This window comes from Macaca mulatta, chromosome 14 (assembly GCF_049350105.2).
Source record: "Macaca mulatta isolate MMU2019108-1 chromosome 14, T2T-MMU8v2.0, whole genome shotgun sequence".
Taxonomy (NCBI): Eukaryota; Metazoa; Chordata; class Mammalia; order Primates; family Cercopithecidae; genus Macaca; species Macaca mulatta.
Window position 1 is genome coordinate 90,511,522 of NC_133419.1, and position 12,728 is coordinate 90,524,249.

A 12,728-nucleotide genomic window follows, 5' to 3' on the forward strand; every position below is an offset into this window, starting at 1 on the left:
CCACTCTCTTCTGGCTTGGAGAGTTTCTGCCGAGAGATCTGCTGTTAGTGTGATGGGCTTCCCTTTGTGGGTAACCCGACCTTTCTCTCTGGCTGCCCTTACGATTTTTTCCTTCATTTCAACTTTGGTGAATCTGGCAATTATGTGTCTTGGAGTTGCTCTTCTCGAGGAGTATCTTTGTGGCGTTCTCTGTATTTCCTGGATTTGAATGTTGGCCTGCCCTACTAGGTTGGGGAAGTTCTCCTGGATGATATCCTGAAGAGTGTTTTCCAACTTGGTTCCATTTTCTCCCTCACTTTCAGGCACCCCAATCAGACGTAGATTTGGTCTTTTCACATAATCCCATACTTCTTGCAGGCTTTGTTCATTTCTTTTTCTTCTTTTTTCTTTTGGTTTCTCTTCTCGCTTCATTTCATTCATTTGATCCTCAATCGCTGATACTCTTTCTTCCAGTTGATCGAGTCGGTTACTGAAGCTTGTGCATTTGTCACGTATTTCTCGTGTCATGGTTTTCATCTCTTTCATTTCGTTTATGACCTTCTCCGCATTAATTACTCTAGCCATCAATTCTTCCACTGTTTTTTCAAGATTTTTAGTTTCTTTGCGCTGGGTACGTAATTCCTCCTTTAGCTCTGAGAAGTTTGATGGACTGAAGCCTTCTTCTCTCATCTCGTCGAAGTCATTCTCCATCAAGCTTTGATCTGTTGCTGGCGATGAGCTGCGCTCCTTTGCCGGGGGAGATGCACTCTTATTTTTTGAATTTCCAGCTTTTCTGCCCTGCTTTTTCCCCATCTTTGTGGTTTTATCTGCCTCTGGTCTTTGATGATGGTGATGTACTGATGGGGTTTTGGTGTAGGTGTCCTTCCTGTTTGATAGTTTTCCTTCTAACAGTCAGGACCCTCAGCTGTAGGTCTGTTGGAGATTGCTTGAGGTCCACTCCAGACCCTGTTTGCCTGGGTGTCAGCAGCAGAGGCTGCAGAAGATAGAATATTGCTGAACAGCGAGTGTACCTGTCTGATTCTTGCTTTGGAGGCTTCCTCTCAGGGGTATACTCCACCCTGTGAGGTGTGGGGTGTCAGACTGCCCCTAGTGGGGGATGTCTCCCAGTTAGGCTACTCAGGGGTCAGGGACCCACTTGAGCAGGCAGTCTGTCCCTTCTCAGATCTCAACCTCCGTTTTGGAAGATCCACTGCTCTCTTCAAAGCTGTCAGACAGAGTCGTTTGCGTCTCCAGAGGTTTCTGCTGCTTTTGTTGTTATCTGTGCCCTGTCCCCAGAGGTGTAGTCTACAGAGACAGGCAGGTTTCCTTGAGCTGCTGTGAGCTCCACCCAGTTCTAGCTTCCCAGCTGGTTTGTTTACCTACTTAAGCCTCAGCAATGGCGGGCGCCCCTCCCCCAGCCTGGCTGCTGCCTTGCCACGAGATCACAGACTGCTGTGCTAGCAATGAGGGAGGCTCTGTGGGTGTGGGACCCTCCCGGCCAGGTGTGGGATATTATCTCCAGGTGTGCCTGTTTGCTTAAAGCACAGTATTGGGGTGGGAGTTACCCGATTTAGCAGGTGTTGTGTGTCTCAGTTCCCCTGGCTAGGAAAAGGGATTCCCTTTCCCCTTGCGCTTCCCAGGTGAGGCGATGCCTCGCCCTGCTTCAGCTCTCCCTGGTCGGGCTGCAGCAGCTGACCAGCACCGATTGTCCGGCACACCCTAGTGAGATGAACCCAGTACCTCAGTTGAAAATGCAGAAATCACCGGTCTTCTGTGTTGCTCGCGGTGGGAGTTGGAGACTGGAGCTGTTCCTATTCGGCCATCTTGCTCCGCACCCCCTCCACCTTCCTTAATATGCTAAATACCACTAAAGAGGTGGGTGTGGTCTTCAAAGATTCATATAAAAGGATGTAGAAGAGAGAAGCTCATTTTGCTCCAGAGGAGGACAGCACTTAGAGTTACCTGCATTCAGGTGGCCTCAGAAAGTCAGCTCTGCAGGGAAGGAGCTCCTGATCTTGGCGAGTACTTAAAAGAACTTTTTTTTGGAAAAATAACTGCAGAAAACATTCTTAGAGCCCTGGGGTGAGTGCAACTTATTACCAAATAGTAAATTACAATGATAAAAATATCTACCTGTCTTAAACCTACTTAATGTTATTATATGTAACTCATAATATTACTACTCATTTTATGACATGAGGTATTAATTGTTGTTATTGGCTCAGATGACCTCTGAAAAATATTTGCATTTTTTGCTTTTTTTTTTTTTTGGAGATGGAATCTTGCTCTGCCGCCCAGGCTGGAGTGCAATGGCATGATCTTGGCTCTTGGCTCACTGCAACCACCACCACCTGGATTCAAGTGATTCTACTGTCTCAGCCTCCCGAGTAGTGGGGATTACAGGCGCCCATCACTATACCTGGCTAAATTTTGTATTTTTAGTAGAGACGGGGTTTCAGCATATTAGTCAGGCTGGTCTCGAACTCCTGACCTCAGATGGTCCACCCGTCTCAGCCTCCCAAAGTGCTGGCATCACAGGCGTGAGCCACCGTGCCAGGCCTAAATATTTGCAATTCTAAAATTTTCACTTTTGGCACTTAAATTCAACACTGCTTAGTAAAAGACAGTAAGGTAAATGCCTTCAAACTGCCAAAGCAAAGATTTGGAGGTCAGGGATCTCCAGAGAGACAGAACCGTAGGATGTATACATAACTATAACTATAACTATATATAAATTGTGTGTGTGAAAGCAAATGGCCTTCTCTCTGCCCTTTTTTTCGGTCTGAGCTCCCAGCTGATTGGATGGTGTCCACTCACATTGAGGGCTGCTGTTCCCCACTCAGATCACCAACTCACATGTCACTCTGGAAACACCTTCACAGACTCACCCAGAAATAATGCTTCACCAATTCTCCATATATTACTTAATCCAGTCAAGTCAACACCTAAATATAACAATAATGCCATAGTAATATAATTGTACATATTTCAGTTTTAAAAAAACTGATAATATTTGAGTTCATAGTTTGAGTAGCCCAAGGAGGAAGTTAATTTAAGCCACAAGAAAAATAACTCAATATCTTTCATTATTTATTTTCTCTCTTAGTGAACATAGACTGGTTTAGTTGTTGTCTTTTTGTTTATCTGGTCGGTTGGTTGGTTTTGGGGTTGCTTTTGTTTCAAAGAGCCGGGCTTCTGGGTCCCTCTTTCTGAAAATATGCCATAGAGCCCTCTGACCATCTTCTCGTGTTTTCTTACCCAGTGTAGGTTTTCTACTCCTCTCCCATAGTCATTCAGTAGTTACTTGAAAGAGGAATAGGGACAAACATGATTTATTCTAGACCACTTAAGACTAAAACCCAAGTTTCGTATCAATCCCAGGGAATAGGTTATTGAATAGATTTGCATTATGTTATGGGCAGGAACTAGGAGTGGAAAAGGTTGTGAGTCATCTAGTTAGTGGTGTCTGCTCTAAAGCCTGAAGACTCTCCTTGTGTATGAATTTTTCATTTTTGTTGCAGAGGAAATAGTTTGTTTCACTTTAATGAGCACTGTTGAGAAGAAAATATTCCTATCACATATCACCACATGTTGACAGATTTTCACCAACCCAGACCCCAAAATGACATGCTGCTCTTTCTTCCTCAGAAACATGAATTCTGGAATCCTGCAAGTTTTCCAGAGGGAACTCACCTGCCCCATCTGCATGAACTACTTCATAGACCCAGTCACCATAGACTGTGGGCACAGCTTTTGCAGGCCCTGTTTCTACCTCAACTGGCAAGACATCACGGTTCTTCCTCAGTGTTCTAAATGCAAAAAGACAACATGGCGGAGAAACCTCAGAACTAACATTCGCTTGAAGAATATGGCTTCCATTGCCAGAAAAGCCAGTCTCAGGCAATTCCTTACCTCTGAGGAGCAGATATGTGGGACTCACAGAGAGGTAAAGAAGATGTTCTGTGAAGCGGACAAGAGCCTGCTGTGTTTGCTATGCTCCAACTCTCAGGAGCACCGAGACCACAAACACTGTCCCATTGAGTGGGCTGCTGAGGAACACCGGGTAAGTGATGCCTCTGAACATCTATTTCTATAAAGGACACATGAAATTCTTGTAAGTCTATTTCCTTGGAGATTGGATGATGCCTTCTCTGTGTCCCTTTAAGCATGTCTGTTATGAGCTTCCTTGGCTTCATGCCTCTCAGATTTGACAAACATTTGGAGAAACAAAGCAAACTATTTTCTATGGACCAATTTGTCTCTCATTTGGGGTCCTTCGTATATTAGAGAGTGAATGGTTCTTTAGTGTCTTCACTTGTGCTTCAATTCATGGCTCTTTTGCAGGAGAAGCTCCTGAAGAAAATGGAGTCTTTATGGGAAAAAGCTTGTGAAAATCACAGAAACCTGAACATGGAAACCACCAGATCCAGATGCTGGAAGGTTAGTACCATGTTACTCTACCTTCTTCAGTAACTTATGGTGAACAAATGGGTGACTCTTAAAATAGGAACTTGATCTCAATCCATAATATTCTTGGAATTCAATAAAAAAGGAAAAAACACATAAGAAAAAATACCCTAATTTTTTATATAAGATAGTGTGACTCTTTGGTAGGATTTCTAACCAGACGACAGATGTTACCCACGCATGCTCATCTGTCTCCATACAAACCTATAGCAATACACCAGCAAATACAAGAAACTGGGCCATTTCACAGCATTCTCAATGGGCTGCCTGGATAACTTCTGGGCACAAGCGTTATTTGGCCATCATGGAAATTTCAAGTAAACCTTCTAAGGCTGAGTCAGCATGAATTTGAATCCTGGTGGGCAAATATATTTGAAATGTGAGTTAAATATCAGGCAGAAGGAGCGAGAGTGCAAATTTAGAGGAAGCATGAAATTAAGTATCAGAATTAATTAATATTGAATAAGTCATAACACGTAATGGAAAAAGGGGTGAGAAATGTACACTCATGTCTTGAAGACACAAATATGTGAGAAATATGGGAACTAGTGTTTAATATAAGGAGAACTTTAAGGACTTGAGAAGAATTCTAGAAATGATTTTGTCTTTGTGGACGTTTATCTTGAGGGTATGATATCTAATATTAATTCATTAATTCATTCTAATATAAATTCATTGAAAAATATTTTATGAATACCTAGTGTATGTCAAATATCAACTTAGAAAATTAAGTAGTAAAGAAGAAAGAAAACACAAAAATCTTGCAATTGAAATGAGAGAAGCAAATGGTCACCATGCAGATATGTGAAGTACATGATGTGTTAGAGTGTAGTAGTGTCTTTGGAGAATAATCAAGCAGGAAAGTAGAAAAGAAGCACAGAGGTTAGGGACTGGGGATGAGGGTTTGGGTTTTAATTAGTGTGGTCAGAAAAAAGGCTCATGGAAAAATTCACACTGAAACAAAATATCAATCAAGAGGAAATATAGATATCCTCCTGTTTGCCTTCCCCTTCCTCATAAATGTAGGAATATATATGAGTACCTGGGTGAGGGTGTGTGTATATATATATGTGGATATATATGAGGAATATATATACACACACAGATACACATAGATATTCCTCATATATCCATATATAGCTATATATGAGAAATATATATATGAGTACATATATGAGAAATATGTATATATATGAAAATAATTCTAGATATAGGAAACAGCATGTGCAGTAATATTTCATTTGCATTTATTTGGGGGGTTGAGGAACCACAAAGAAATCCATGTTGCAGATTAGGGTGAGTTTGGATGAGAATAAATGAAACCTAATTAGACTATGTGGTGCTGGGTGAAATGCATTGAGTTGACAATGCTAGTCTGTGGTCATTGCATAATTTCTCATATAATGGGTTTACATAAATTGCCCCAATTCTCCAAAATAGAAAGAATGGTTTCCTATCTAGCCAATATTGCTTGATAGTTTAATTCTTAAGCAAGAACTGTGTTTTCTTTCTATAAATGTGTGTTGGAAGAGAGAAATCCATTTTTATATAACGATCTTGGAAAACATTTTATCATTAATCAAGTAAACATAACTGGGCAGAAACACCTATGTTGATATTAATGCAGAAAAAAGGAGAGGAATAAAATGTTGTGGAATCTGAGAATTGACAAGACTGAGGGTTAAAATATTGGATGTTCAGAATGCTAAGAGGAATCAGTGAACTTCAAGAGAAGATGGATACAACATTTCTATTTTGACTCTTGTCACTGCAGGATTATGTGAGTTTAAGGAGAGAAGCAATCAGAGCTGAATATCAGAAGATGCCTGCATTTCTCCATGAAGAAGAGCAACATCACTTGGAGAGGCTGCAAAAGGAGGGCGAGGACATTTTTCAGCAACTCAATGACAGCAAAGCCAGAATGGAACATTCGAGGGAGCTTTTAAGAGGAATGTATGAGGATCTGAAGCAAATGTGCCATAAAGCAGATGTGGAGCTACTCCAGGTACGGGCTGACCATGGGGTATCAGGATGTAGAACTTTCACATACATGGGTGTTTTTCCTCTCTCCTGAAATCCAACCCCACTTTACTTCCATGATTTGTTTCTAAAAACACGTTTCTATAACTAATGCTACTCAGTTGGGAGGTTATAGCCTCTCCTATGGATTCTACCAACCGAAGGTCCCTCCTACTTTATCCACCAGCAACAAAACTTTGTGGAATGACCAAGGTAACAGCCCCAAGGAATATTTCCCATCAAAAGTCAATGATATATTTAGGATTTTTGAAAGTGGATAAAATGAGAAGTGATTCATTTGCACTTAGGTTAATTTGGAGACGCGGCATGATGGAGAAGTTGGGGAATCTAGGATCACATTAATATTATTTTGGGATGCACTCATTTTGGTAACAGGGCTTAGGGAAGATGACTGAGTAGCTTCTTTATGGTTACAGCAGAGCACAGACTCTGGGGGCCTCCTCTTCCTTCACTTGGAAAGAGAATGTCTTCAAGACTGAGACTTTATAAGGACATTAATTCATGACATATGACAGACTGGGATTTTCATGAGAAAAGAAACAAAAAATGCTTTCCAGGAGGGAAAATTGTAGGAAAATAATATCTTCAGAAACTGCCTCCAAATCTCACAGTGAACTTAGTGGAAATCGCATCATGTGGAAAGCACTAAGCCTTTCTTTTTCTTTTTTATCTTACAGGCTTTTGAAGACATATTACACAGGTGAGTGCATACCAAGATTTTAGGAGCTGCTCTATCAGTTTCCACAAAAACCAAGCAGGAACTTTGACACTGAAGGAATAATTGATTCAGATATTGACGTTACCTTGTGCTGGTTGTACTTTCTCCATCCCCCACCCCATGTTGTCTTCTATTTTGTGGCTATACTCAGTGATTTTATTAGGCAGTTCAATGAAAGTCATGCAAAACCAAAAAACAGACAAAATATAAAAATAAAAAAGAAAGAAAACAAAAAATCGGTGAAAGAAGAATAAGAATGTGAGCATCTCTATTACTAATTTCCTTTTTATTGCTCAAAAACCTGCATATTTGAAAGAGAAAATGTTACATTTACTACATGGCTACAAAGTCAACCAAGGGAAGCCAGGGAGAAAAAGGGAAAGTATTTTAGCAGTGAAAAGTGTTGATGATTTCTAGTTCATATTTAAATATATAATTCTGAAAAACAGATGAGACGAACTATTTGGAATGTTTGAACTGTGTAGGCCTCCAGAGAACCTCAGTTATAAAAGGCAGATGTCCCTGCCTGGAGCATATTTCAACACCCTGGCCTTGAGAAGGAAGCAACAGATGCAGCAGTCTTAAAAATAAACCCACCTTTCCAGATGGTGATATCAGGAAATTCTGGTGAAGTCTGGAACCCAGAATTTTATTTTTGAATATTCCCTTGGTCTTAAGATTAATGATCCTTACTAATTTGGAAAATGAGAAGAAAGACCCAAATGAATTCTCACTCAGACAGATTTTTCTATCATGCTTGAAAATCAGGAACTGTGAATAAGAATGAATCTGAAACAGAAAATGATAATTTTGGAATTAGCAAATGTGTGGGTTAAAGGGAGTCTCATGAAATGTCTTTTAAATAAAAGTAGTTGATTTTTATGTACCTTTTGGCTGTAGATGTGGTAACTGCATCTTTCTCCTTGCAGGTATGAGTCCCTGCTGCTGCAAGTGCCCGAGCCTGCGAATCCAGAGCTCAGTGCAGGGCCCATCACTGGACTGCTGGACAGGCTCAATGGATTCAGAGGTGAGTGTCAGCCCATTGGCAGAATTCCCACAGTGTATCACTTCTTGTTAGAATCATGGGGGTAATATTTTACCCTTCATCAAATCGTTATTTCATTTCAGAAGGAAGTGAGCGATATGACTATGCAACCCTATTATATCTGTGTTTCTATTTATAGTCCAATTTATAACATGAAGAGTAAAACATAGTGAAAAACAAATACGTTCTGGACTCACATGGATAGAGCTATGTTTTGGGTAAATGGAATGACATAAGAAATAAAAAATTGAATAAATGGAACAATGCTCAGAAGGAAGCTTAATAATCCAAAGTTACATAAAAATTTTACATTTCTTTACTGTATTTCACTTGCATTGTTAAAAAACAGTTTTTTGGGGAATAGAGTTCACAGCAGTTTGTTGGAGTATTTGTATTTTCTTACAGTAGATGTGTATTATTGATACAATGTAAAAATTTGACTTACTATGTAAAAAGAAAGAAGAAATTATTTTGTAAATAGAAAGTCAAAATAGAAATGATAATTTCAGTTCAGTTACAACATGAAGACCTACGTGTAAAATCTAAAATTCAGTTTCAATCTAGAGCTAGCAGGGAAGTCCACAGAGTGACTGGTGAAATATTTTGCAAAAATCTGCATTAAGTTACCACTTATAATGTGAACATATGGACTTTTATCCAGTTATCTAGAGCAGTGCTTGAATAAACTAAAATCTTCCCATTCTTGTCAAAAGTATATCACTAGTATTTAAGAACAAGAAATATTTTAATAATGACCTTGATAGCTGAAGGGCATTCGGGGCATATAACATTTCACTTTTACATTGGAAATTGGATTAAAACAGGCTGGTTTTATATTCAACTCTCAATTTTTGAGTTTTCAATACATTTTCAATGTCTGTTTTTAGGATGTTGTTTTTCCTATAGAGAATATTAATCATCCTTATACTTGATTAACTGTTGTAATCAAAATTCTCCTGTCCTTGTAACTTCAAATTTCTTGGTAGAACAAATTTTCCCTCAAGAATTCTAATTTCTATTATTTACATGTAGCTATACTTTTTTTGTTATTTCTGCAGTTGATTTTACTCTGCAGCCTGAAAGAGCCAATAGTCATATCTTCCTGTATGGAGATTTGAGAAGCATGAATGTTGGATGTGACCCTCAGGATGATCCCCACATCACTGCAAAATCTGAATGTTTTCTTGTATGGGGTGCTCAGACTTTCACATCTGGCAAATATTATTGGGAGGTTCATGTGGGGGACTCTTGGAATTGGGCTGTTGGTGTCTATAACAATTATTGGAAAGAGAAGAGACAGAATGATAAGATAGATGGAGAGGAGGGACTCTTTCTTCTTGGATGTGTTAAGGAGGACGCTCACAGCAGTCTCTTTACCACCTCCCCACTTGTGGTGCAATATGTTCCAAGACCTACCAGTCGGGTAGGATTATTCCTGGATTGTGAAGGTAGAACCATGACCTTTGTTGATGTTGATCAAAGTTCCCTGATATACACCATCCCTAATTGCTCCTTCTCACCTCCTCTCAGGCCTATCTTTTGCTGTAGTCACTTCTGATCAGAGACAAGTCAGAAATGTGTCTATATGCTGTGGGAACCCATTTGTCACAGAAAGCCCTCATTTCTGCACCTCATCAAACAGGACAAATAAGTTATATTCAATGTCTTTAGTTGCATTCTAATGTCATCAAACCTCATTTATAGTGTTTCTATTAAATATGGTGAAAACTTTAAAACCACGTGTATTGGTTCTTTGTTTAATCGTTTTTGGAAAATCATTACCCATGATGTATGGAATAGAATATATACTCTGGTTTTTCATTATTTCTGAATGTCACAAAGTGAAATAATAGATGACAGAGTTGTCTAAACGAAGTTAAAATCAAAGGAACAAAGTAGGGATCTTGGGCTTCATGAAAAAACTTGGAGGCAAAAGACTCAATGGTAACCTGGCAATATTTTCTGCCTCTTCATCTAATATTTTCTGTCTCTTCATACTTATCCATGTGTTTTATTTATGAATCTATACTTTGAGGTCATCTTATTTGACCTCCTATGCTGTGCCGATCTTTCTAAATCTCATATACACAAATGCTCATACATTATTAGAGTGTTTTTCTACAGTGAAATTTACAAGGTGGTCAGGACAATACTGGATCAATTAAATATTCAAATGGACATAACTGAATACGGACCCCTACCTCAAACCATACACAGTTCATTTCCACATGGATTCACATTCTGAAGGTGAAGGGAACACAATAAAATATTCTCACAGAGAAAGATTTCCTAACCAAGACAAAAATGTAACAATTAAGAAGGAAAATTTAGTGAGTTTATATCAAAAATGATGACTTCTGCATTTCAAAATATACCACCCAAGAATTAAAATGCAAAGGAAGAGTGGAGAAAAATATTTAACCCAACATATATGCAATAAAATACAATACATGTGATTAATGAATGTAATCAATAAAAGAAAATGAACCCAATATAAAATTGGGAAAATATTTGAACAGGCACTTCATAAAATTGGAGGCATAAATAACTGGACAAATATGTAAAAGGGATTACTTGTATTAGTCCTCAGAATAATAAAAATTAATCCATAAGTTGAACTACAGGCATCCATAAAAATTAGCAAAATTTAAAGACACATAATATTGTGTTGTTGTGAAAGACAAAGAATCAGTGAAAGTTATTCATGGCTGGAGGGATGTAAACTGAAATACTTCTTGGCAAACTGACTATGAGCATTCCTTATGGGCTAGATATTCTAACTCTAAAATAGATTCCACAGGTTGCCTATGTGTATTTCAAGATAAACACAGTGTTGATCATTGCATCAATTTTTATTGTAGCTCCAAATTGGAGACAAAATAAATACTAGTCAACAGTAGAATTGCTAAATAAATTGTGATCTCATCATAAAAAATAATTCTGTAAAACAAAGATAAGATGAAATTGCAATAAATTAATGAATCTCAATGAGAAGAAGAATTGAAACACACAAATGTTATATTATAGATAAATATATTTAGATAAATTGTGAACTCCATTAATTGATACTAGAAGTTAGAATATTGAATGATATTTTGGGAGGTAATCGTTAGGAAACTTAAAAATTAACCAGGATGAGATACAGGAATCATTTCAATCAAAGAGAGAAGCTAAGTATTTTTTCAGGCAGAAGAAAATTATATACATATATATTTTAATGTATAAAATAAGAAGCTTGAAATAAATGAATTTGATGTTATGCCTAATTTTTCAAATGCATATATATGTATATATATACACACACACATAATTTAATTTATGGTAAGTTAACATCAACATTAAGACATAAACATTTTTTTATTATTATACTTTAAGTTCTGGGGACATGTGTAGAACGTTCAGGTTTGTTACATAGGTATACATGTGCCATGGTGGTTTGCTGCACCCATCAACCCATCATCTACATTAGGTATTTATCCCAGTGATATCCCTGCCCTGCCCCCCACCCCCCAACAGGCCCTGGTGTGTGATGTTCCCCTCGCTGTGTACATGTGTTCTCAGTGTTCAACTCCCACTCATGAGTGAGAACATGCAGTGTTCACTTTTCTATTCTTGTGTTAGCTTCCTGAGAATAATGGTTTCCAGCTTCATCCATGTCCCTGCAAAGGACAAGAACTCATCCTTTTCTATGGCTGCATAGTATTCCATGGTGTATATGTGCCACATACATTTGTTTTACAGTCTGTGAAGAGATTCACAGAATATCACATTTTAAGATCTGTATTTACCTCCCCATCTCTCCCGTGTGACACTGCCCAGAGCAGTGCCTTGAGAACTTTTGCAGCAGGGAAAGTGGCTTGGAGAAGCGTGCCTGGGAGACGATGTGGCACTGCCTGGCTGGGTCCTCGGCTGACAGAGGTGAGGGTAGGGCTCATAGGGACTTGGTAATGCTGTGAATTATGTATGTGTGGCAGGAAGGTGCCACAATGCCAAGGTCCCACGTCTTCGAAATTCCATGAGGTCCGCATGAAGTTGAAATAAACACCAAGGGCAGTCCTCAAGGGAAAAATAAAAGAAACCTCCACATAATGGACTCTTTGGAACTGAGTCTGGAAGAGAGGGCTGCCTGGTCCACTCCAGGAGAATATGCCTAAAAGAAGTTTGCTTCCCATTGCATTCTCTTTGCTTGTTCTAAACATCACCTCCTCCCCATTCCTGTAATTTGCATCATTCTGGGCTCCTTACTTTTGCTGCATCCTTTTTTTACATTTTAAGGACGCCTGGATTCGATTTACATAGGAGCACATAAGGCTTAATTTTGTATTTCTGGTAATCATTTATTACATTTCCCCCATTTTATCAAATGACACGTTTTTCTCATGTCTATTTTTAATATGTTAAAAATTTTGTATCCAGTTTATCTAAAACTCCTTGCTTAAAATGAGTTTAATTCTAGCAAGCTATACATGCTTATCGCTG

The 12,728-nt window shown here is 38.7% G+C and overlaps 1 protein-coding gene across 2 annotated transcripts; it reads left to right on the forward strand.

Moving 5' to 3' along the window:
- Positions 1–3,631: 3,631 nt before the first annotated feature.
- On the forward strand, positions 3,632–9,985 carry LOC144334539 (tripartite motif-containing protein 51-like). Of its 2 annotated transcripts, XM_077964781.1 has the most exons (6): positions 3,632–4,042; positions 4,324–4,419; positions 6,221–6,451; positions 7,164–7,186; positions 8,134–8,231; positions 9,308–9,985. In XM_077964781.1, exons 1-6 carry the CDS (start codon positions 3,632–3,634, stop codon positions 9,805–9,807), a joined length of 1,359 nt encoding a protein of 452 aa, XP_077820907.1. In that variant the 3' UTR covers positions 9,808–9,985. The 2 variants fall into 2 exon arrangements, with proteins under 2 accessions (XP_077820907.1, XP_077820908.1); XM_077964782.1 differs by lacking the exon at positions 6,221–6,451.
- Positions 9,986–12,728: the final 2,743 nt, after the last annotated feature.

Coding starts and splice junctions, on each gene's coding strand:
- LOC144334539 (XM_077964781.1), top strand. CDS start 3,632: ATGAATTCTGGAATCCTGCAAGTTTTCCAGAGGGAACTCACCTGCCCC. Junction 6,452..7,163: donor CAGATGTGGAGCTACTCCAG/GTACGGGCTGAC, acceptor TTTATCTTACAG/GCTTTTGAAGACATATTACA. Junction 8,232..9,307: donor CAGGCTCAATGGATTCAGAG/GTGAGTGTCAGC, acceptor TTATTTCTGCAG/TTGATTTTACTCTGCAGCCT.